This window comes from Malaclemys terrapin, chromosome 14 (assembly GCF_027887155.1).
Source record: "Malaclemys terrapin pileata isolate rMalTer1 chromosome 14, rMalTer1.hap1, whole genome shotgun sequence".
NCBI lineage: Eukaryota > Metazoa > Chordata > Testudines > Emydidae > Malaclemys > Malaclemys terrapin.
Window position 1 is genome coordinate 32,945,846 of NC_071518.1, and position 26,948 is coordinate 32,972,793.

Genomic DNA, 26,948 nt, shown 5'->3' on the forward strand with positions numbered 1-26,948 from the left:
TTGCTGTTGTGCATTGCAATTCACACCCTTCTGGTGCAGACTAATGCACTGTAGACAAACCCTAAGACTTTATTCCTCTAATTAAAAAAATATATCTTCTAGATGATGATGATCTAAACCTTGAAATTGTCAAAGGCAGTATGGCCTATATCTTTTTTTTAATAATCTAATGTAACTTGTAAGGCAGTCAACCAGGTCCTTCATAGTTTGCTGTTACCCTATGCCCTCTTTTGATCACAAACCAATAGAATCACAGCTGGTGGTTCCCCAGTAGAGAAGGGTGTGGGTTAATTATAGCCTGTCCTGCTGCTGTAGTGAAAGTTGACACTATAGCACTTGCTGGTTATGTGCAGTGAAAGACTAAGCTAAATATATTACACTAACTAATCTTATGTAGTTACAGAGACTCTTACCCACAGCTGTTACTGCTCTAAATGTAAATGACAAGTGGAAGGCCAGTATAAGAGGAAACATGCTGTAGTCTTCCCTTAACGTTCTTGAGGATTACTGGTAATCTTAATAAATCCATAAATACAATAATTCAATTAAAAATTGTTATTTAAAATGTATCCTGTACAAAACAAGGCATATATCCCACTGTATTTGCCAAAAAAGAACCACAGATTCATTTCAATTTACCCATGTTGCACCACTGACTGTAAAATGTAGAGAATGTGCAGACTGCAAAAGTTTATGCTGCATGGCCTTCACAGCACCTAGTGGGGTGAGGGGGACCGCTCACAAACCACATTGTTGGATTCTGATTCACTTCACTGACTGCACTTTCACCTGGGTGTGTGTACCCAAAACAGAGTTGTCAGATGGTCTCAAATAACTTAATCTTATAATGCCTTCAGTACCCTAAACAAGTATAATTGATTCTTGCCCTTCTTTTCCCCCTACCCCTGGAAATTTAATTTATCCAGATGACTGTCTTTTTTCAGTTCAATAGACGAAGGAATTTATCTCCTAATTGAGGGATAATTTGACATTAAAAGCACCACCATTCTTTTAAATATATAGTTCAGAGGTACCTTAAGCTTTTTTTTTTTGTCTCGTTCAAGGGAATAATGTCAAATTTATCTAAAATCATATCATGTAATGGAATATTTTTGAAGAAATTCCTTTTTGAATCCACTTATTTACAGATTATTTTAATTTATTAACACTGATTGTTAGTGAATAGAATATGTGAATTTAAGGTAGAAAACATATCAGAAATATGGATTTGTAAGTCAGTTCAGACTATCTACTTCTGTAAGTGCACATGCTTTAATGTATGCAGAACAAAGAAAAAAATTCCTGCATCAAAGTACATATTCTAAAGGGCTGTAACTTTGCTCACTTGTGATTCATGGTACTTGATATCACAAATTAAGGGCACTTAATTTCAGAAAGAGCATAACAGGAAAGCCCTTATAAATATAAAATATGTATCATGTGATGAGCAATACATAGTACAGTAAAATGCCTGAGAGCTCTTTGCTATCAGTGATAGCTCTGCCAGGACACATTAACACCTCATAATCACAATTGTATATAAAACTAGTTTAAAAGAGTGTTATCACTGAACACCTAACTCAGTGTAGCCTCCTTTCTATTGGTGGAACATCTGTGAGCAGATCCCAACTTCCCTATTTATTCATCATTAGTATATACTTTATGAATTGTTAACTCTTACCTCTATGGATTTATAATGCACAGTATGATGCATTAGTCTAAAATCAGGCTGTGTTGATTGGTTGTGATTTGGTCAAAAAAAGTCACATGATATTGCTTCTGTCTCTTTTCTGAAATATGAGGAATTTTCTATACTCAAAGACGACCTTCAGATTACCCCTCTGGAATTCTCAGGCAGAATTAATACTTAAGAAGTATAAGCATTTTACAAATCTTAAACCTTTTCCTTTCTGGGCTGCCCAGGCCCTGGCTAAGGCTTCATTGTTAAAGAAAATATTTTTAAACTAGGGGCTAAGGTTTATTTTCTGTCTGTTACTTTGTGACTGTGATAAATTAATTTAATTGTATGTATGTGTGCATAATCCTAGTTGCCAAGTGTACTGTCAGATTGTCTAAACAATTTAGTAGGTTCTGTGCTAGAGTTCTGAGGTTCTGTCAAGTTTCATATTCCATTTAAAAAAAAAAACTACTTGTGTGTATACTAAAGAATGAAAACTTAAGATTCTGTTTTCAGCAAGTTTTAATACAAGTAAATAAATCATTCAAATGTTCATGCAAAGCAAATGCTAGAGGTGGAAACAGCTACAGCTGAAGCATTTTTTCATTTGAGCAAATGCTGTCTGAAGAATTTTTTGTAGGATTCACGCAGTCCCAAGTCAAGATTGTCAGTGGTGATTTTGAGTACAGTACCTCATTTTTTTGTGCCTGACTTTTTAGAAAGTGCTGATCACCTATCCCCGTTTAGGTACCTAAATTAGGTACTAATCACATGTGAAAATCTTGGCCCAACTGAGTTGTTAAGAAACAAATCCAAAACAGACACACTTCTCCCACTGTTTTCTCAGGGGTTGTGTACCCCTGGAGTTATTCAGGAATAACTATTCTGGGATCATGATGATTTCTGAATAGGTCCATGTATGGATACTTATTCCAGATTAAAAATGCCTTGTTCTGGATTATCTTAATCCAGTTTGAGAGTGTCCTGCTAGATTGAGGTGAAGTTATTTTTATATCCCTGCTTATTCCTGTGAGTGGTGGTCTTTGGGGAGATGATCTATTTTATTTTCCCAGTGGGCCTGAATTACCTCATACAACATTTCTGGTATTGTTTACCATACAATTTTTCCAGCTAGTCTCTTTCAAGTGTTTGATTCCAAGATCCCCTACTCTTCTAAAAATGAGGGGGGAAAAAAAAGGCATAACAAAAAATATTCACTATCACCTGAACATTGGAACTACCTTGCACACATTAGGTCAGAAATTCCAACTATTCTTTCATCATAAAAAAGAACGGAGAGGCAAGACCCATTTTGGATTTCAGATATCAAGTAGCCAAAATTCTGGATATAGACACTCTGAATTGTCCCCTGGATTGATGGCTGTTAGAACCAAGCTTCAGCCACAAAACTTACGGTTGTGTTTTTGTATATTGCTCAGTCACATAAGAGGCTCCTCTAGAGTATGTTGGATACCTGGCAGTTTCCTCCTCTTTATCTTGGTTTCTAAGCACTTTTTCCAAGGTGTGTTGGATATAGTCACCCCCAAACAGGGTTTGTGTTATTCCATACCTGAATGATTGACTCATTCAAGAAAGATCACAGAGGCTGCACAATATAGCAGAGATCTTGGTCATGTCAAGTCCTTAGGATTAGTGTTTAATCAAACGAAAGTTTCTTTGTTATTGCAGAAACCACCCACTTCTACATTATAGCTGCACAAAATCAGAGGGAAGATCAGAAAAATTTGGACAATAGAGAATTATCAAAGCTAAATCCACTCCTTCTTGGACTTGTTAGGCTCCCTAAAACAGAGAATTGGCCTCACAGAAGAGCAAAATTATCTCAGTTTCACAGACAGTCCTCCTTCATATCTCTAGCAGACTTTCATAATGGACATGAATGTTTGGTGCACACTCTGCATCAATGGCAAACCACGCAGTGTATTCATGGAGAAGAGAAGACTACATATGAATATATGGAAACAGAGAGATGGCAAGTTGGCGTTGACTTATCTTCAGGATGTGTTCAGAATGATAGTGTGAACATTGAGATTGATAACATGGTAGTAATTTCTTAATTGCCAGGGGAACAGAGAAGCACATTTTTCAGTAAACAGTGCTCCTTTGTTATATGCATAGAAGTTGTTTAGAGCTCTGCAGGTGATGAATCCGCATGCATTGTAGGCAGGCAGATGGTATTAAGAGAAAAAATCTCATTCATAAGGTGACCCAAACAGTGTACCTCTCTACTTCAAAGGTTGGGATAGTGTTTGTATTCTTTTCAAAACAAAAACACCAATTCTACTTTTTAAAGATCAAATTGCTTTCACCTTCTGCTTCAGGAGGCTTTTCATAAGGGTCTCTTGCCTACCCCAGTGAACGCTTGAGCCTCTGCCCTCAGCATGCTTCGCTGTAGGGGTGCTCCCTTTAGTCTCCTGGTTCCTCAAGGCGATTTTCTGCCTTTAGTTCCCAGATTAGCATCCCCCTCCCTCCTGGATTCTTTGATTTTTTTTCAAAGGAAAGATCTACTTTCCTGTTGGTCGTGGCACCCACCCACTTGGTGGGAGAACTCTCTCCTTTCACTAACTAGACCTGTTGTTTCAAAAGAACTAGTGGTCCTCTATCTTTATCTCCTAAAAGTTGCATGCATATTTTATTTGAACAAGAATAATACCTGCCTGAGCTCCTTCTTCAAACTCAAAGTTAGGAGTTACCCAGGGCAATAATAATTCATCTGAAGTATTCCTAAGCAAGACTTCTGAAGATCATGATAGCAAGGCAGATACATGCTGTATTAAGAATCTTAACCAGTAGCACAGTAGGCACTAACACAGTATAAATACATGATAACTAAATAACCTCTCTGAACCAAATCAAACCGCGCACACACGCCCTTTACGAATTTTACAGCTACCTTAAAAAAAAAAAAAAAAAAAAAAAAAAAAGTTAGTACTATTTGTACATTTGCAGACACTACCAAATGAACATGCTGGAGTTGGTTAATACAATATTCAGCCCTTAAAGAGCTCTGTTCTGGAAGGATAAACTGGGTACTGAGCATTTGCTCAATCTATCCCTCAAAACTGTTCCCTGCTTCATCTCAGATATTCACATCTCTTGACTGTTCCTTAGGAACTGCTATTCATGCTGTAGTTGTCAGTCTGTATTAGTGGTACCAGGATCAGAGTCAGTTTCCTGGTACTTAAATTTTGCTCTCTGTGGCCTGGCTAAATTACCAAAGATGGGAGGATATGTTCAGGAAAAAGCAAAGAGATGTTTGTTCAGATAGTTTGATCAATATTGGGTAAAATAAATTATTTACTGTAATGGATCTAATTCTCCTTTGAAGTCAAGAGAAATCCTAATTTCTTTGTTTTATTCTGAGTTATTGGCTGCCTCTTGCCTGGACTTTTCAGGGAGGAGGAAATATTTAGTGGTTTGTGCTGGTGTAACTAGACCACGAAAAGCAAATTAGGAGGTTAAAACAGAAACGAAAACTTGACTTTGGACATGATTATTTTAACTGAAAACTTTCACAAGGACAAGATGCAAAAAACTGAAGTTACATAGTGTAAATTTGGGATGCTACCTGTTAGGTAATCAACCTTGTTTTAATAAAATATTTGTTAATTTACAAAGTGATATTCACCTCAAAATACACTGTTATCTTGAATGAAACTGGGTACTTCATCTGACCTGGCAAGTCAGTATTATTACAAAAAAAATCAGTGAAATCCACTTCCTAGTTGAGTGAACTGTGACTTCTTGGTTTAGGCCAGTCAGTAGTTATGTCTGTCTTCTTCTCTGACACAGACAATTTTATCTCTGACCTGGAATACCAGCCATCAGGTTCAGCAGAGAAATGGACTCAACATTCAGCATTCATGTCCAACTCCTGTGTGGAAAATCTAGAGGGTGAGTCTGCTTAAATGCTTCAATGTTTTATATTGGAGCACAGAAGTAAGGAAGGGAAAAAATGTGGTAGTTCTAATATCTACAGATGAAAAATGCTATATAATAACCAAGTATTACTATAAATAGGGACATGTGTATTTTTTCTGTGATTCACGGATGTGGGATTTTGTGTAGAATTCGCCCTTTGCTGCAGAATATTGTTCTGGAATTTAAGCTACAGTTTAAAAAAAAAAAAAATCTATTTCCACTCTTTAGGCTTACAAAGAAAAGCTTGATATGTGAACCAGGTGTGAACTAGAGGTATCATACAATTCAATAAAACAACTCAATTTAAAAAAGGGATTTGAAACTGCTGCAGAATTTCCACTAGAGTGCTGCAGAATCTAGGGAAACAGGTTTTTTTGTATTTATTGAGTAGAGCAAGGTCAGAGAGGCCAGAATAGCCTCTGACTTTTCACTGTGATATATTAAGTCGCAAACTTTTTTTAAACATAAGAAAACTTCTGATTTACTTTATCTCAAATTAGGTTGAATTTTAGAGAAATAAGGTTTAAGAAGATAAATTGGAGATCCAGCCAAGGTATCAGGATAAATTGGCACTTCATAAATTCTTGGCTAGTTGGATGTACTGTAACTGGGGGGGAAAGGTTCTGCAATTGCCTTAAAAATCCATCAACTTGCTCCCTTCATATATATATATAAAATAAGAATTGTACACTATGATCTTGAGGTCCCTTCCAACTCTGATATTCTATGATTCTATGATTTTGTTTGTTAAACGTTGGCAGTATTGTTAATACTGGAAATAGGCACATGGTGGTTGATCTTGCTTGTGCTTTCTTATTCCCATTTTTCCTACATATGTATATGCATAAAATTCTAATTAAAAACACTTTTTTAAATTCTCAAATTTGTTTTCTAAAGCAGCTTTTATTCTATCACTGTATTCTATCACTGGAAATTCAGATGTAAAAAAGGTTTGTTAATTTAGGATTACACAACACTCTAAAAAATAAAACCGCTTCTGAGCTCTGTTTTAGTCTAGTTACAAACCTACAGAGTAGTACTCAACTAGTACATAACCCTAACCTTAACCATGACAATAAGGTTGTTCAATGAATATTTAAAGAGAGAAACTACACTCAGTTAAACATTTAAAGTTTTGTTTAGTTATACTAATGCCTTAGAAACCTGAAAGTGAAATAGGATTCTAAAATTAATTTTCATTTCTACAGTCCTCCATAGATCTACTACCACAAGTGTTAACAATATTAAAAATTGTCAGTAAAGCAAGCAGCTAGGATTCAGAATAGCACAAAGGGAAAGCAGCATGCATTTGTGTTAAGGTGATTGTTTTTAGAAAACGTATTTGGTCTTCAAGGAGATGAGTAAGAGGGGGACACAATGCCTCTTGTCATTTTTAGCTTAGATTAGTGGAATATGTTCCAGTGCTTAATCTTAAAATGATTCAAAAGCTGGAATGGTTGCTGATTGTGCATTTGGCAGGTGAGGTGTACTATAGAGTACACAACACCCGTGCTCTGGACCTGCACTGTTTATCAGAGAGATTTCATCTAGATTTTAAGGTGGTGGTGTGGTAATAGCCTCCTCAGACACTGCCACAGTTGCAGTTAGTGGAGATATTAACGCTATATTCCCTTCAAATAAGAGAGGAGGCACCAGTCAGGGCATTCCCGGTAATATTGCTGGGATTCAGGAATGCTTTCCATTTAATAATTAGAAATAGCTTGGATGTGCCAACTTTCAGGGCATGGTGTAAAACCAATTTATTTCATCAGGCCTTTGAAGAGAGGTAAGGGGACCCAGATACAGGTCGCTATATGAGGGTGTTAGCATTATGTGCTGCTGCTTAGTAGAAAGGATTAATTTATTATATTGTATTTTGGTTTTGTATTTTTAAAGCATTGGTGGGGAGCTCAGGACAACGATGCTTTTTAAAGGAAAAGATGAAGTATTGTCAGTTTATTTACTGTATATAATCGAAATCCGTACAGTTAGTTGAAGAATACTTTTATTTATTTTGTCAAAAATATGTCCATTCTGTATCTAGAGATGAATGTGCTTTCTAACACCTATTCTTCTGCTGCGCAGAATGCACTGTATTGCACTCCTTGAGTAGTCTCAGCAAATCCTTCTTGATTCTGCCAGTGCAAACAATCCAGCCATCACCACAAACGTTCTAAAACCCTCCCACTTAAAATTTCTGAAATATTGTGAGTGTTTTGGTGCGCTTAAACCCCAGTACCAGACTGTTCGATACCACATGGTTCTGATGGCGGTTCTGATGTAACCACAATTTTTTTTATTTAAAAAAGGGTCATCCACACAGTCATTCCCTACATATGTCACATGCTTCTTGTGGGGGAGATTGTACAGGGTGACTGACATATGCAACTGCAAATTTGGGGGAACAAAGGCCAGCTTCCTTCTACGGTTTCTATTAATGTGTAATATGTGTGGTGCTGGTGGTAGTAGAAATAGGAAACTGAGTGAAATTAGCAGATAGCCTCAAAGGAACCTATTGGAAACTACATAGTTATTTCGATTAACAACAAATAATTGCTAACTTATCTTGGATTAGTTGACCAGTTCAGAGCTTGTTAATATACCTGCAATTGTGACAGTTCTCCCACTCCCTCCATCTTGTAGAGATGAATTTACTCAGCAACTATAACATTAAAATTGTGTTTTGTAATTATGGTGAGATTATTCAGCACTGTTTTTTTAACAATCTTTCAAACACGAAACATCAGCAATATGAATTAAGTCTACATAATTATTTACAAAGTAGGTAAAAAGGAATGTTCAATGTGGTGCTCAGCAAAACCTTTACCATTCAAACTTAATGTGTAATGAGTTGGCGTGTTAGAAAAATCCACATACTACCAGTCTTCTTTTGGCTTTGTGAAGCAAACTGACGATAGGAGTTTTGCCATAAACGATTGATTAAAAAAATCAACATTTGACCTTAGTGTTGCCTACCTGAAAATAAGATTTTTCTGAGCTGAAGCTAACTCTTGATTTCTCTGGAACGGATTTTTAAAGTTTGCGTATTTTCCTACTGAGAATTTCACAGTTCTAGGTTTTCCATTTGCTGAAAGCTCTTTGAGCAGTCAAAAAACTACTGCCTGAAGATGACCCCTTTCTCTTTTCCTTCCCCACCCAAAGTGTTCCATGAAACCTAGATTAGTCTTATTTATTTTCTATACATAAATTACCTGATTTTTGAAAATTTTATATATATATATATAAATGATACATAGTGCCTTTATGCATTTCAATCCAAGCTCAGGATTGTATGCTACAATGTTTTTAAAGACATAACATGGAGTAAGCAATTTCCAACAGAAGTGAATTGATTCATCACTTTGCGGTTTATTACTTTATAGCCTACTGAGTTGCTAAAAACCATGTTATTTGAGTATCAGAGGGGTAGCCGTGTTAGTCTGTATCCACAAAAACAATGAGGAGTCCAGTGGCACGTTAAAGACTAACAGATTTATTTGGGCATAAGCTTTCATGGGTAAAAAACCCACTTCTTCATCTGTTAGTCTTCATCTGAAGAAGTGGGTTTTTTACTCATGAAAGCTTATGCCCAAATAAATCTGTTAGTCTTTAAGGTGCCACCAGACTCCTCGCTGTTTTCATGTTTGAGAAGTTTTCAAAGATAAATTTTTTTTTAAAAGGACTAAATCATTGCAATTCACCTGTTAAGGTAAAATTCTCAAATCTATTTGTACTACCAACCACAATTGCTATCATTTGATTTTACTGCCTTTACTATACAGTACTATCTAAGGGTTTACATTGAAATCTTTAGAAGCTTATTTCAAGACTATAGTATAACACTATGTATTTAAATGAGAGGTTTGTGCTTTATATTCTCCAATTTTTGCAAGGCATAAGCAGAGAGCTTCAAAATTTCTGTGTTGGTAAGCATATGTGATAAAGTGATTTCCCCTCCCCCTCCCCCCAAGACACTACTTCCATTACTTCAGATTATTAAGGGCCTGACCTTAGAGGTGCTAGATATATTTGTGAGTTTCAGGAGCTCAGCACATTCTGAAATAAGGTGCCAAAATTGTTTTTGTTTTTAGGGTTAAACATGGAGTAATAAACAATTGATCACCTTTAAATCCATGAAATTTACACCTCAACTCCATTGCAATACTTTCATCTACAATTGAATTTCTAAGAAAATTGTTTACTAGAAATTACATTAAATTGCCAACTTCATGAAAAACTGCTACTTGGGCAGCAAAAAGTATCAAGTAAGTCATTTTCATCAGTCTCATGATAGAGTATCACCTATTTCCACTAACAACAAAAACAGACTGATCAAAATGAGCTTCATACTGTTTTTTAAAAATATTGATTAAATTGTGACCATAAGTCTGTTGGTATAATGTAAATATTAATCACATAAGCAATGAGAGAAGAGCATGTGAGATTGAGTTACTCACATTTTGTTATACATTTTCCCATGCCCAGCAACAAATAGTATAAATAGTAATTATGCTTATTCAGCTTTGAGATGTACCCGCATGATTTAAAGTCATTTGCACTAGGGTTTTAAACAAGGTATTGTTAAATCATTTGTGTCCAAATTTTATTAATATGAGACTCTGTATATTTAAAATTTTCTTTGATGCATTATGGAGAGGCTAGGAATGACGACTGTTGCAATCTAAGTTGCAGTTACCATGTTGCCCCGAACTGCAAATGAATTTTTTAATGTGAAGTAACAAATACCAAAAAAACTCTTTATTGGTTCAAGTTTTTAAGGCAAAATATGAAAATAAAACTGAGAAACCATTTTTGGCAAGTAAAAAACTAGACTAACAATGTTTCATATTGTGGGTTTATTTAAAAAAGATAATAAATATTTCACTAATTGTAGGGGCAAGCTTTGGCATTTCATCAATAGACCAATGATATTGTATAGTGTGTGTTTCTGACACATTCATCTTTAATTTATGCCCTTAATCTGAAAAGTGCAATGCATATCTTTTATTTTGTGTAGGATTGAATTAAAGTGCTAGAGTAATTTTCATTCCTCCATAGGAATTAAATGTTTTTTGCAATGTCAGTAACGCCTACATTTTTATATACATTACATCTTAATTAACAGAACCAACCAATGCAAGCTAATTAAAGGAATATTGGAGAGTATGGTACATGCAGAATCTCTGAAACATCCATGTAAACTTTCATATAAAAACCTTGTCTTGTGTAAACATTAGATGAATAACTGTTACTTTTGTGCACAGTTACTGTGTGTGTGTGTATTATAAAACGGACAGTTTCTGCAATTGTGTGCATTTTACACGCACACACACACACGCACACACACACACACACAATTTGAGTTATGCAAGGTGTTCCGGAACGGAACGCTTGTGTAAGTCGGGGAGTGTGTGTGTGTGTAAGTCAGAAACGTATCTCCAACCATTACACACCCCAAAAAAAACCCTCCTATTTCTAGCTTACGGAACTTTTTCCGTCAGCTCGGATTTGCGTACGTAGGGTTTACGTAACTTGGGGAGCGTGTGTGTTTGTGTCTGTGTGTGTGTGTGTGTGTGTGTGTGTGTGTATATATGCATAAAATGCACACAATTGCAGAAACTGTCCATTTTATAATACAGTTAACGTAACCAATAACAATTTGAACTGAATTTCTTGTCTGCTCTGCTTCACCAGAGGCCTAGGTTGTGGAGTCAGCAGTTTTCCAGAATAGCTGGCATAAACTGCACTGAGCCAAGGGGTGCAATTCTAAATTTGCTTCTAATTTATTAACACAACCTTCCAAAAACCTGAAATCTACTTACCTTGAAGCCATGATGTTCAAAGGAATTAGTTTACTTAGGAAATTGATATGCTATAGTTCTGTGGAGTTTTATCAAAATATTACTCTTATTACAGTTTAGAGGCCTTGAGTTCTGGATGTCATTGTACTAAACACTGTACAAACACATAATACAGGACCATCCTGAAATCTGAAAGTATTAAAATGTATTACTTCCTGCAAAGGGAAGTGCTTGTACCCTTTTTATGTGCTGCACAAATATTCCCTTTGATGTCTTAATATTTTGCCTCTTTAATTTCATTATCTTCTTGTTTATAACCAGGGGGGAGAAAGTAGAAGGAGAAATATTGTATAATTCTACTGCACCATCTATTTTATTTACTTCAGTCAAGTGTTCTTCTCTTCTTCTCTAAATAATCCACTAAAACTCTCACTGAAGAAACCTGATAATTTTATTAATCCTCAACATTAACAGTTGTCTACTTCTTCAGTAAAAAGGCCAGTAAAAAATTGTTCAGTACTTTAGTAGCTTGTACACCATACACAGAACTATTGTGATTTTAAGAATGAGTAAAGCTGTAATGCTATTCACCTATTGCTATTCATTCAGTGAATATTCTTGTCTCAGGGCACTCTGTAAAATGTTATTTCCAACAGAATGAACTGTACAATCAACAGCAGAGACCTTTTTGTTTGAGTTATGTCGCCAAATACAGAATAAACCATCCATCAGAACTTGGACAGTGACAATCTAATAATTCCAAAGAATAAAAGGATCTTAGTTGTGTTCATTTTTATTGTATTGCTCCAAGATTTAACAGCACTGAGCAATTGTAATGTTTGATTTGTACATAAGGGCCTGTTCAACTGCATACAGGAGGACAGCAAGATATTGCTGGGTGCTAATGTTGTGATGTAACAGGTTGGTGGTGGTGCCTTTCTACCATTACTACTACTCCTTTGTGAAACAGGTATTGAGACTTGAAAGACTGTGCTACCTATAGGAGAACATGTAAATGCCTTACAAAGTACCTTTATCTGCAAAGCAGCACATTTCAAAATATCTGATTTATAAAGTGCAAGCTCAGAATACAGGAGCAAAATACATGTAAGATACTATTGATTAACCGTTGTTTGTAATCCACAACCTCTGAGTTAGATATATACTGTCAGTTACTTAAAATATTTAAAGAATTGATTTAAGATTATGAATTTCCTATAGAACTCATTTCATATGCTGGAAAGGAATCTCATAACAATTATAAAATGTAGCTCAGCTAAATTAATTCATCTTGGCAGCCACAATGCATCCTTTTTTGACTTTTCAGCCACAACAGATTTCCATTATAATTTTTTTAGGTTAATAGAAGACCTGCTAACAAATTTCAGGTCACAAATATCTGCTTTACAAAATAACTTTTCTCCCCCAATAGTCTTAGTTATGCTAGACTTTCAATTATTGAGCTTAATAAGCTATTTTGCAAACAAATTACAGAATACAGAAAATTTACTCAAATGGTAAACAGATGCAATAATTAAAGTGTCTAGTATGGCAGTAGAGAGAGAAGGTAGCTGAGATATCTTTTATTGGACCAGCTTCTGTTGGGGAGAAAGAGAAACTTTTGAGCTGCCCAGAGCTCTTCCCCAGGTTTGGGAAAGGTACTCAGAGTGTCACAGCTAAATACAAGATTGAACAGATAGTTTAGCATAGGTAATTAGCACACAGTCAAAGTGGTTGGTTAACACCCCTGTAGTCCTAGACAAAAAGGTAGATTAGTGGGTTACAGATTGTTGTAATAAGCCATAAATTCAGCATCCTTATTAAGACCATACCCTGGTCTACACTACAGAGTTAGGTCAATGTAAGGCAGCAAGTGTCTACACTAGAATGGTGTTCCCGCGGATGTAAGATGCCCACTACATAGTTCTAATAACTCCACCTCCACAAGAGGTGTAGCGTTCAGGTCAATGCAATTAGGGCGATGCATTGGCTGAAGAGACACTGCGTTACTTACATCGCCTGTTGATTGTCAGCCCTGCATGAGGGCTGACAGCCCAGAGCCCTGCTGCCACCTCCCAGTGGGGGATGGTGAGGGGTGGGGGGGGGTGGGGGAGAAAGAGTCTGAGGATATCAGTTTCATTGCTGGTAGGCTCCCTGCTGTGAAATTGAGCCCAGTGCCTGGCTCATAGCTGGGGCTGTCAGCCCTGGGGTGGGGGGATGCCAGCTGTGAGCCTTGCATGGCTGTCAGTGTTCCACTTGAGTTGGTGCAATGTGCCTGCTGAGGATGCGCACCACTGTCAGGAGGAGGGTAGTGGACACCAACAGCTGATTTAATTACTGTGGTGGTTGTAGGTTGACATAACTCGTCTACCTAATTTTGTAGTGTAGACGAACCCCATGATTTTTAGTGTCTAGCAGTTACGAATTTAAGCTCCCAGGCTCATCTTTTGAAACTTGTTCAGGTTTCCTTTGAAGATAAGGACTGAGAGGTCAGATAGTGATCGCTTTGTGAGAAGTGTTCACCAACAGGTGAAATGGTGTTCTTGCCTTTTATCATTTTCCTGTGCGAGTATGGGAGTATTCATTGTCAGCTTAAGCCAAATTGAATTGCTTAGTGAAGACTGAAACCTGTCTTGGATATTGTTTAGTTTAATCATTAAACAGCAGTTGCTCTACCCAGGTATCTGTATAAAAAACATTCAGCAGTTTTCTACCTTTCACATACTTTAAAATGTCTCTTATTAGAAATACAACAAAAGAAAGTGTGTCACAACTATAGAACTTGTATAGTAAGTTCACACGTCCCTCTAGTGCATCAGTGCATACCCGATGCTTCTAGGGGGAAAAAATTGTTGAAAGGAACATTTCCTACCTATAATTTTTTTCCATGAGACTCCAAGTTGCAATCACATCCAGAAATCCTACTTTGTTATGGTTTTAGGTTATGGGTAGGAATCTGACTCCTGCTGATGAAAACTGCTTAGTGAGGATAGGCCGCTTGCTAGCTGAGAGATGCCAAAAGTAGTGCATCAGGTGAGTGAAGGAGCTACCTGACGGACCAGCAGCCCAGTCCCTCCTAGAAAGCAATTTAGAGGAAAAACCTAAACTGACTAATTTTTAGTGGTAATGGCCTCAGGCCTTGGCTACACTCGCGGATTCACAGCGCTGCCACAGCAGCGCTATGAGGAGCGAGTGTAGTCGCACCACCAGCACTGCGAGAGCTCTCTCGCAGTGCTGCATGTACCCCACCTCTCCGAGGGCAATAGCTTTCCCAGCTGCAGGCGCTGATTACACTGGCGCTTTACAGCGCTGCGCTCGGGGTGTGTGTGTTTTTTCACACCCCTGAGCGCAGCAAGTGCAGCGCTGTGAATTGCCAGCGTAGCCAAGGCCTTAGTTCAGCCAGGGTGCTTAAAGCATGTGCTTGTCACTAAAGAGGTGTGACTTCAAATTGAGTTCAAGGGGACTACTTACAAACTTAGATGCTTAACCTTGCTGAATGGGGGTTTTGTCTCTAAAGCTACTCCCAGTGAGGAGTATAGCGGAGGCTAAGGGTATGTCTACACTGCCAAGTTGTCGACAACACTTTTGTCTTTCGCAGGTACTTTAAAAAGCCCCCTCCCCCCCACCCCGAAAGACAAAAGGCAAGTGGCAGTGTGAAGGTGGCTTTATTGGCAGGAGCACTCTCCTGCCAACAAAGCTAACACCGCTCCCAGGGCTGGAAGTATTTTGTCGACAAAAGTGCCGACAAGGTACTGACAAAGACCATTTACACACACTGACTTTTAACAACAAGGCTGTGTCGACACAGCCTTGTCGCTAAAAGCTGCGTGATGTAGACAAGCCCTTAGAGTGCCAGTTTCTAATACCGGTCATGCCAACTTCGTGGTTTATTTTAACATCTAGTATAGTTTTATCGTTACAGTTACTCACTAAATTGTTTGGTTTTGTCTGTTTTCCAAAATAAGTATAGTTTTGTGCTCAGATTTTGTATGCTTTTCCTATTGTACCCTGGTGTTGGTGTTGCCTTGTCAATCCCAGGATATTGGAGACAAGCTGGATATGGTACTATCTTTTTATTGGACCAATTTTTGTTCGTGAGAGAGACAAGCTTTTGAGCAACACAGCACTCCCAGACCTTATTTTCCGTAGTGACATTTGGAATATTACTAATCCAATATTCTTGTGTTACTGTATTGGTCTGAATTTGTAAGACTTTATTGAAATTTGCCTATTAAAAATAAATATTTCTACAATGGTTTCCAAACCCTGACCTCAGTTATATTATGTAGATTCCTATGGGTCAAAATAACACACCTGACGTTTTCTGGTGCTGAGTTTTATGATTATTTCAGTTCTACTGTCTCTGTAAACTAATGTCATACTTTGGAAGTGAACCCTGCTGTTCTTACTAAATTAGAATTCAAAGTGAAGAAAAGCGTTTGAGGAAAGAGAAACTTGTCTAGAGCTCACTATTTTAGAAATGCCATAATTTCAAATTAAAGTTTTTCATAAGAGTTGAGAATATTAGTGTCTTAGAAGTAAATTACCATATTCCCCCTCAAACTTTCAATGTAGCAGTCAGTTATATTGGTGCCTATACCATCTTGACGTTGTAGCCCATAAAGCATACTTTTTAATAATTATTTCTATCATAAAAGCAAACAATGTCTTTCTAACAATAGCTTGGAAGCCAGTCTTCCAGTTGAATTTAAGGTTCTGTCTGCTGGGCTTGCGTCTTATATCAGCCCCAATCCTTCCATAATATAGAGACACATATTTGGAGGAAGGGAATTTTTGCTATTAGATGATTAGTTGTAGTAGCTCTCAAACTTAAGAAATGAGAAGAGGAACTGAAATAGATTTACATGCCTGAGAGCATTGACTCAAGTCCAAATTCTGAGGAAGTTCTGTAAGTAGAAGTTGGCCTAAGACCCCAAAACTATAGTTAATGTACTTTGAGTTAATTGCTGTCCCTGGTCTGGTGAGGCCTGCAACAGGAACAACTGCATGGGAACACCTGAACTGTACCTGCCTATACTGTGCCTCCTGAGTTCTTTTTAGTCCCTTATTTCTTTAAGCCACACAGACTTCAATTTTTACAAGTTATTGTCTTAAGGGTGTTTAGAAGCAGTCTGTGGTATGAATGTAGTGATACAAATATGCTTTAATTTTCATTTGTTAATGTTACTGAAGTTCATTTTCTATTTCACCTTTTGCTACTTACTGACTGCATCTTATTTTATAGGGTTGATAGATTTTTCAAAAGGATATACTAATGAGTATTGCACTTCTGGAAAAAGTAACACCCAGCCATTAGGTTGGTATATTTACAGTAGCTGTCAGTTACAATTGTATAACTTTTTATACTTTCTATTTTTTTAGTGAATGAAATCATAGGAAGAGATATGTCACAGATCTCAGTGTCACATGGAGCAACAGTGGCTGGCCAATCTCCAAATACATGCCCTGGATCTCTGGAGACAGGAATATCGGATGGAGTCTAAAAGCAGCTAAGCGTCCATGAAATCTTTCAAGTTTTCTCTGAATATTTCTTCTTCATCCCCTTCTTTTACACTCACTGTGCTTCCAACTCTTGTGGCCTTTTATAAACTGGAACAATGGATCCTTGCATAGCCCTTTTAGTGGGTTACATTTGCTGTAGACAGAGTATTTCTAATTCTAGTTTCTCGAGTGCTGTAAAAAATGACTGAGTAAATGGACACCAAGAAGCAAGACAAGATATTTTAACCGTTTAAAAATTACAAATGAGCTTTGCTGTTTTACATTTAAATAGAATACTTTTATATATTGTAAGTGCTTAAAATGTGTGGAGATGTTAGTTTTGCTCTTCTAATAATATTCACAGTACTGAATGTGGAGAAAAATTTAATACACATCTTCAGTGTGCTGCTTTCCCTTAGAAGAAGTAGTAGAATTGTAATTGACAGTTTTGTACACCTTTGGTCATTCTGAACAGCCTTTAAGCTTATATTGTTTGAAAGATAACTTTTTATAATGAAATCTTCCAGAGGCAAAAAAACAAACAAACTTGTCATCTTAAGCCAATGCCTTGGAAGCCATTGTGTATAAAAATACTTTAGTGTTTTCTTTCTTTGATTCATAGGAAGCCAAGCCAAATGTAGATCTGCACTTCTTTATAAACTGAAAATGTTATTTGATAGGCTGCAAAGAGACCATTCCATCATGGAAGTGTTGGGATAGAAATGACATTCCAAAATTTAACTTTTATAACTATATGGATAATCTTCCTGTACTTTGTTAGCACAGGCTCCTTACTAAAATAGCTTTTTCATAGAAACTATACATTTGTAGTCAAATTTGAAAAACTAGGATTTTGATGTAAAGAACCTTAATTTCAAAGCCATGTTAGATAAGGGGGAATTTTGATATTTGCAGAGGATTTAAGTGTGTTATCACTATGAAATACACCAATCTTCAGTAGCTCTAATATTTTCCATGCAGTAAATCATTTGCTTACATCCCTATTCTATATCTTCATCTGCCTAAATCCTGCCACTTTGACATTGCAGTTTCTTAAATTTGAACTATGAACATTTATCTGCTAAAAAGAAACTTACTGTGAGTGAGTGCTTTAAAGGAAATACATTTGAGTAATTTGTAGGGTTACCATATTTCCACATGCAAAAAAGAGGACACTGGGGGGGAGGAGCCCTGCTCTAGCCCTGCCCCCATCCACTCCCTCCCACCCCCGCTCCTTGTCCCCTGACTGCCCCCTCCTGGGACCCCTGCCACTAACTGCCCCCTAGGATCCAGCCCCCTATCTAAGCTGCCCTGCTTCTTGTCCCCTGACTGCCCCCTCCTGAGAACCCCCTGTGACCCTACCTGTCCCCTGACTGCCCCGACTCTTATCCACACCCCTGTCCCCAGAGACTCCCATGCCCTATCCAACTGCCCCCTGACAGGACCCCCAGAACTCCTGACCCATCCAACCCCCTCTGTTACCTGCCTGCCTCAATCCCTCTCCCCACCCCTGCCTGCCTGACAGCCCCCTCAGAACCCCAGACCCATCTAACCCCCCCTGCCCCATCCCAACCCCTCTCCACACCCCTGCCCCCCTGACAGCCCCCCCCCAAACTCCCAACCCATCCAACCTCCCCCCCCCCCGTCCCCTGACCAGGGCCGGCTTTAAAGAGCCCAGGAATCAGGCTGCGCTCCGGCTGGAGGTGCTCGGCCGGGGCTGGGCCGGCGCGCTCAGCCAGAAGCAGGGCTGGCGCTGCTGGGGCCTGAGCCGGGCCGGGCTGGGAGTGCTCGGCCAGAACCGGGGCCGCTGCCCTGGGGCAGCTGGGCGCTGCTCGGCCAGGGCCGCGCCTCCCCAGAGCTCTCCTCCTCGCGCTGCCTGCCCGCCCCAGCTTACCTGCTGCTGCCTCCCACCTGCCCCTGCTTCTTTTCAGACTTCCCGCGAAGATTTGAGTCGCAGGAAGCGGGGGAGGGGGAGGAGCAGGTGGGCAGAGCGTTCAGGGGAGTGGAGGAGGGGGAAGACAGCTGCGGGGCTGGACAGTGTGGTAAGGCTGCAGGGGATGGGGGGAGCCGGGAAGGGGTTTTGGGTGCCCAGCGGCGCTTGGCCGTTGCTTTTCTGTCTATAAATAGCCGACCGGGGGGAAATCCCGGACATTTTTAGATTTTTAAAAATCCCCCCTGGACGGCTATTTATAGACCGAAAAGCCGGGCATGTCCGGGGAAATCCGGACATATGGTTGCCCTAGTAATTTGCCCATAGTTAATGGTAAATTTATAAAGCAGAATTTGTCAGAGGAAAATAATGTATGAGACAATGACTGTGGTATTAATCCCTTAAAATTTGTATGAAATGATGCATTTTCTTACCCACTTCATCAGATAGTAATGTTTACACAACATGGCTTTTAAAACCTCAGGCCTCTGATTAAAAACCTGGCAGAGGATCTGAAACTGCTTATTTAGGCCATGTTAAGTATTTCCCAAGAGGTTGTAGTTTACAGACCTGTCTGATGTGGAACATACAGGGTATCCAAAAAATAAGAGAGATTCATATATAGCAAAATAAGATCAGAACTACACTTTCATACTTGAAATTGTTTTTAGTCCATATTTCTGTTCTTCTGTTGAAATACCCATTATTAATTCTGGTTACAATGAAAAGCAAATACATTCAACTTCGATTATAAGGGGATGATAACATTGAATTAGTTCAGATATTTGAGGGTATTTTCATTGCAATCAATACATGTACAGGGCATGCCCTTGTTTTGGAGACATGAAGCTGTTTTGTCTATATATGTTCTTAAGTTACAGTAACACAAAGTCTTAAATGGACTCCATTATTGAGGTCATTAGGAATAAAAACCCACTATAGTAAATATCGGTGTTGTGGTTGCACATGTATTGGCTGAGTAGCAGGGGGACGTTTACATAGAACCTCTTGCATATGAAATACCAATGTGCGCTACATGTTTAGATGTAATGTTCTAGCAATACTGTTAAAGGATATAAACTATATCTTTGTATTTAGATCATGGAGTTTTAGAAAAAGACATCCATTTCCACCAACTTTTCAAATGTAACTTCCTTCTAAGCAAACATGCATTTTAAAAAACAGCTGGGACTACCATGGTGGTAAATTTTAGGTATTATTTTTCAAATCAGTTTATGGTAAGGCCACTATACAGATAGATTCATTTCTGACAAACTATGTATTCTGGGAAGCTAAGCATCCTTTCAGTTAATGTACTGTACATTAGTGTAAGTGTCTCTCAAAATAGTTATTTTGGCAGTTCTATCATTTGAAAAGAATTGTAATTGTCCCTCAGGTGCTTCTTTAGTTACTATCCCTACTCACATCAACTGTAAACATGCTAAAACACTGAAGTGTTCAGAAATACAGCTAGTTGCGTTTTTATAACACTCTTTAAATCACTGTAAGCTGTGTCACTGTCTTTAGGTTGTGTGCTGGTGCAAGGTGTGTTCCAGTTTTCATTTCATGTACCGGGTCTGTTGAATTAATCAATGTGTGTGGGAGGACTCTAATTTTGAGCTTTTCATACTTGTGTGGGTTTTGTGCTCCTAACGACTGGTACAGCCTCTTCTCCTTGCAAGTCCTTTGAATGAGTAGCTGGAATTCATACTGTACCTAAAATATGCGAGCCCATACAATCCAGAGTTGCTATGCACTAAATCTTCTGATGCCTTTAAATACCTTGATGCCTGTAGACCTAGAAATGCTTTCCTATTTAAATAAATATAGCTTTTGGATACTAAAACAGTTTTTGTATTTGCCTTGTAAAAGCTTCAGTACAAGGGTCTTAATTTTATTTTGGCTTGTGTGGTACTGTAAAGACTGTTAAAAGCACACAATCTTCATTGGACTATGCAAATTTAATTTTACAACAATACCTTGTGACTTGATAATTTGTTGGCATCCACTTTCTTGCCCTTCCTCAGTCCCTGCTTTCCATACTTATGTTTAGATTTTAAACATTAAGGAAAGCCTTAACAGTAGTCTGTCTTCTATGGAGGATCAATGTTGAGAATAAAGATTGAGAAGTATTTGACACATTAGATGTGGGCCATGAAAAAGTAACTTAAGTTTCTGAATTTAACCACAAACCTGGCAATCAGACTTCCTCTATTAAATCTTACAATTATATCAGTGGAACTGCCATCCTTTGTAAACCAAAGAGAAAAATGACAATTTTGTTCTGATGCAAACAAAGCTTTGAAACTCTATTTTTGATACACATAGTGGATGTCATTCCTTGAGGTTTGGAAATTGTTCAAATTAAAGTTTTATATTTAAAAATATGGGACAATAAACATTGACTAAAGATTAAGTTCTAGATGTTTACAGAGCCTTGTATTGTAATTTCATGTACATTTTGTATTTTAAACATTTTGTAAGTTATGATTGCAGTGCTATTTGAGAAATACAAAGGGAAGAACTTGTATTTTAGGCTCTCTTAAATCATAGTGTTGAAATAAATAAGAAAATACATAATGTGTCACTGTTTATTGAAATACATCACCTATGTAGGAGTAAAGTAAAATTGTGTTTAATCCACTAGTCTTACACTGCTGAACAGCTGTGTTGCGCTGCTATTTGGGGTACCAAATGTATGATGCTTGTTAATATCCCCAAATGGCTGCATATTTTGGTACAAACTAGCCCTGGACTGAAGTGACAATACTCTTGCAGTTCAGAATGAATTAGCCTTGGTAAAGCATAATGGGAGAGTACACCAACTGCTACTAATTACTTAAGCGCTTGAGTATCAAGCTCACCCATTTACATTTAAATACTAGTCACTATTGTATATTTTTTTCTCCATGGTAAACAGTAATCTTCATTCATAAAATTATAGCCTTACTTGCTGTCATTAGAAGCTAGATGCTTTCTTCAGTATTTTATCAAAAGGTGGTGAATATTCAATTTCATGCATCAGTTCTAGCTTTTGTGCCTCTCTTCCTCCCTCTCCAATCTCTCAACTCCTGATTCCACAGCCACAAAAAAAACACTTGGTTGCATGTAAGGATATTAGAATAGGACTAAGAATGCCAAGTGAACATACATCCAGCATATTAAAGTGAGCTGAATTGTTTTCACATTTGCTTTATATTTCTCCTCACCCTTGTACAACATTGTTTATCAGTACTGAACCTGCTCAGTGCTTGCTGCCCTCACTGATCTATTGCAGTCACTAACTGCAGACTTCAGTCCTCATACATGTTTGATTCCTCTGATTTTGGTTTCATCCAGAAATCTGATTACTCCTGAATTTATACCAAAGAGAAGCCAAATGTTGCCATGCAGGATACAAAGAGGTGATTGACAGAGGGTGGGTGGGGCAATAGTAGAGCATCTGAAAACCTGAAGAGCCCAGGACTAGGCTAAAATCAGCCTTCATTGTGTAAACACTAACAGTTGCTTCAACAAGGGGCAAGAAGCAGTTCCATGGACAGCATGGAAGTGTTCCAAAGATGACAGTTTGAGAACCACAGTTAAAATATTCCTAGACCTTGTGGAAGTCTGTATCTAAATGACAGACACTGCACTAGCCCTGTTGTATACCCAGTTTCATTATACTGCAGAGGTGCTTGTGTTACTGTGGTGACAAATGCAGTATAAAAACTAAAAGTAGTAATGTCGTGAGCTCAACGGTATTTCTACAAGATGTCCCAACCTGCACATTAATACTGTCAGACATTTAGATTTTTAGGAATTTTAAGGAATTCAAGTTAGTGAGTGAAATTTACTTCACTCGAAAAAAGTGACTAATCAACCAAAAACTAAAAGTAGTAATGTCGTGAGCTCAACGGTATTTCTACAAGATGTCCCAACCTGCACATTAATACTGTCAGACATTTAGATTTTTAGGAATTTTAAGGAATTCAAGTTAGTGAGTTACTTCACTCGAAAAAAGTGACTAATCAACCAATACGTGATTATTTTTCCAAGCTTCTGTAGTCCATCTGCACTGCTTGCACTGTGGATTCAGGCTTCTGGAGCTCTGTTACTACAGATCCAATCACCCCTACCCCTGTTGTAGTCCTTGGAACTGGTGCTTGTGATTCCTTTCCCCATTGTAGAGGTAAGATGCTTTCCTTACTGTGCACAGGGTTCAGATACAGTCCTAATGGAGAGCTTAAATAATGCAGTGATTTTGTGCATCAATTCAAGAACTAATCAACTTGTCCTTCACCTTCCAAGAAATCAGTGTAGCATAAGTCAGAACCTCAGTAAGGCTACTGATTTTGAAAAGACTGATCTCTTCCAAGCAACTTAATGAGCTACAAAAAGATTGATTAGTTATTAACTCTGTTTTCTAGCTGCCTAGGAGATATGGGTTTAATATAATTTCACATATGATCTCAGTTAAACAAATTCCAAATTTAGGCTAGATCTATAGCAGCAGTAGGCAACCTTTCAGAAGTGGTGTGCTGAGTCTTCATTGTTTCGCATGCTGGTAATACATTAACGTTTTTTAGAAAGTCTCTCTCGCTCTCTATTATCTAAACTATTATTGTATGTAAAATAAACAAGGTTTTCAAAAATGTTTAAGAAGCTTCATTTAAAATTAAATTAAAATGCTGATTTTTATGCTCCCAACCTGGTGTTCTGTTCACCTAGGCTGGCAGCGGGGCCAGCAGCTGGGATCCCAGCCTGGGGGGGGGATGGGGGAGAAATTCGGGGTGCAGGGCAGAGGGATGGGGTGGGGGGAGTTCAGGGATCAGGGCAGAGGAGCGGGGGTGGGGGGAGGTGCAGGGCAGAAGGCTGGGGGTGAGGGGGGTGGTCAGGGCAGTGGGGAGGTTCAGGGCAGAAGGCTGGGTGTGTGTGTGTGGGAGGGTCAGGGCAGAGGGCTGGGGTGCTCAGGGCAGGGGGCTGGAAGGGATATGCCCTGTTCCACCCCCAGCTCCTGTCCCTACCTCTTCTCTGCCTCCTCTATGGAGCAGGGAGCACACTGCCACTTGTCCCCCTCCCCCTTGCAAGGGCAATCAGCTGATCGGTGCAGAGAGAGGAGGAAGGGCAGGAAAGGACCATGCTGGGGGAAGAAGCGGGGGAGGAGGGAAAGCTTGGCTGCTGCAGGACCAAGCTTCTGCCTCCTACCCCTGCAGGGGGGAGCAATGGGGGGGGGGCTGAGTGGGGCTCAGGACCTTGGCAGTGTGCCACTCAAAATTGGCTTGCGTGCCATGTTTGGCATGCGTGCCGTAGGTTGCCGACCCCTGATCTATAGTCTTTGGCAATGGTGCACCTGTCCAGGTGGGGCAGGCAAGGATCTCAATCCCATGGCACTGTGAGAGCATTGATCAATTTAATAATCACCTATTCAGAGTGTGACCTGTTTATCTTTACTGATAGTCCCTATTTATAGGCCAGTGATGTAATTATATAGGAGATTTACTAAATATAGTGCTTGATGTTTGAACACTACTCCACCTTTTCCCTACTATAATTATCAGGTATGTAATTAGTGTACAGTAACACTAATATCGATCAATGCTTTGTAGCTACTTCAAGAAAAGAAGTGGAGACTGACAGGATATGAGACAAGGTGGGTGAGGTAATATCTTTTATTGGATCAAGCTTTCAAACTTACACACAGCTCTTCTTCAAGTGATTAAAAGAAGAGCTCTGTGGAAACATCTCTCTCCTCACCACCAGAAATTGGTCCCATAACAGGTATTACTTCACCCCACCTTGTCTCTAATAGCCTGGGACACCACAGCACCATTGCATACAGCTATGATTTAAGACAGCCAAAGACTGATTCATTAAGGGGTTAGAGAATACATACTCCAGCCAGGGGAAAACCTTGAGGACTCAAGCTAACACCTACACCTATTTTCACATCTGTTCCATGTCCTGTGGGGTAGTTAGACCCAAATTTTATTCCAGGCATCCTGAAAATGGCATTGCTGTGAAAGGAGCATTTTGTCCTTCCACATAACTAGACAGAGGTGGCAACTCTGCTGAGGAAAGTCCCTTTACCAGAAGTTTGGGTTTTTTCTATGACCCAAGATCTGGAGCAATGATAGCAAAAGGGAGGCCCTTCTATACCAGGACAACAGCAATGGCACACTTATGATGTGGCACGCTCTCCGAGAGCACCAGGCCTGGGCTCCTCAGCGCCACTTCGTGCCCCATGGAGAGAAACAGCATGCCATGGGGCACTAAGTGGACACTTCCTTCTCTCTCTGAACCGGCTCAAAAAACAAAACAAACAAGTTACTCCTTGCTTGTGCACTGAACTGAGCAGGGGACCCTTCCCACTGCCATGGGGCACCACTGACTCTGCTTTAATCATTTTTAATGTGGACATTCATTCCTCTCACCTTACTGGCTACTCACTCCCTCCCTTGCCAGCCTCTCTGCTCCTGATTCAAAGCCCATCTCTCCTGTCTTCCTCTCACTGTATAATACTTTTTAAGGCACATACTTGTTCTCCAATCCTTATCCTGATTACTTTGTATGTTGTAGCTCTTTGCTCAAGCTCTCATCTTTATATTTAGCTCTTCAGGGAATGGACCACATTTGGAAAGCTCCTAGTACAAGGATATTAAAATGTTAACTATGTGATGAAGTGCTGGATTACACAAATTAACACTCAGGCTCTCTAGCAGAGTGTAGCAAAAAGCAGTGATGAGAATAATTTCTTGCTATGGTTAAACTGAAGAGTACTTGAGACTCCAACAGGTACCTGATGGTGACTTCGCTGATTGAATTTAGCATTGAACCCTGCTGTCTGATTCATAACCCAGTTTCCACCCTTTGTCAGTGGTTTGCCACCACAACCCCTTTTAACTTTATATTGCATGAATTTTCATCTGTTAAGAAGAGATGGGAAACTTTTACATGCTCCTAGTGCGCTCCCATATGAAGCCATTACAAAGGTGTGATGGCTAAGAACTGGCAATTTCTAAAATATTTCAGTTTAAAATACAAATTCATAATAGTTTTAGTCAAGCAAATGTGACAATCTTAAAAGATAATTTCCTGTGTACACTCACATACAGAGATGCTATGAGCTTCATATCCACCTTTCAGTTAGCTGATTTGTATAATTTAGCTTTTTCCCATTCTAGGCATTAAGTGCAAGAACAACACAGGGAGACTATAGCACTAGCTATTCTAGGATTGTCCTTGAAGGAGGTACTGGTTATTAATTTCTGACAGTGCTTACCCAACTCATTTCTGTTGCAAAGAATGATGTAACAAAAATACCGTAGCCTTAGTTAATCCCTACCAAACAGCAATAGAGCTAAACTTTACACAGTAGAGTTGCAGTGAAGATTTCCTCCTGCTCTTTCAGCAGATTATGGCTGTATAGGAGAGCTTGTGATGCTTGCTTGTTCATTTTTACATTTACTATCTTTAGCCACTGTTTGGAAACACTGTCACAGTAGCGACATCTGCTGGAAAGGTCTGGGACAACACGATATTTGTAGTCAATACTCCCTACTATTGAGGGGAACAGGAATAAGATTTTTTTTCCTAAGTAAAATCACTCTCTAAATGAAGGTGTCACACACTTAAAGTTATATGTCCCTTGCCTGTAATATGCAAAGATGAGGCAGTGTACCACATGCATTCATTTCCATCATTCTGCTTTAGGGTGACCAGACAGCAAGTGTGAAAAATCGGGACGGGGTGTGGGGTAATAGGAGCCTATATAAGAAAAAGCCCCAAATATTGGGACTGTCCCTATAAAATCGGACATCTGGTCACCCTATTCTACTTCTACCAGAGACATGTATACAGCTTTACTTATAGGAGAGAAAGTATACTTAATAATTCACCTCAGAATGCTCAGAATTGGGACTTTCCAACATGAAAACATTTGAAAGAGTTGCAGCTCTGCATTAACATAACTAAACTAAAATCAAATGTCATGTTTCAGGGCTTCATCTAGTCACCTGAAAACATCAGGAAGCATCCCTCCTCTACCCACAGATACACAACAAACTGGCTAAATGGGAGTGGGGACTTCCTCGGAAGCATATGAGATTTGCCAGAG

The 26,948-nt window shown here is 38.9% G+C and overlaps 1 protein-coding gene across 2 annotated transcripts in view; it reads left to right on the forward strand.

Annotated features, from left to right (window-relative positions):
- The window catches only part of NFATC3 (nuclear factor of activated T cells 3), a 146,159-nt gene extending 123,446 nt beyond the window's left edge, over window positions 1–22,713 (forward strand). The window contains exons 10-11 of one of the 2 annotated variants that reach the window (XM_054048896.1): window positions 5,492–5,593; window positions 16,804–22,713. In XM_054048896.1, the coding sequence (XP_053904871.1) occupies window positions 5,492–5,593; window positions 16,804–16,925 (224 nt within the window). In that variant the 3' untranslated portion in view covers window positions 16,926–22,713. The remainder of the gene's footprint in view (window positions 1–5,491; window positions 5,594–16,803) is intronic. The other variant, XM_054048897.1, reaches the window with a different exon arrangement.
- Window positions 22,714–26,948: the final 4,235 nt, after the last annotated feature.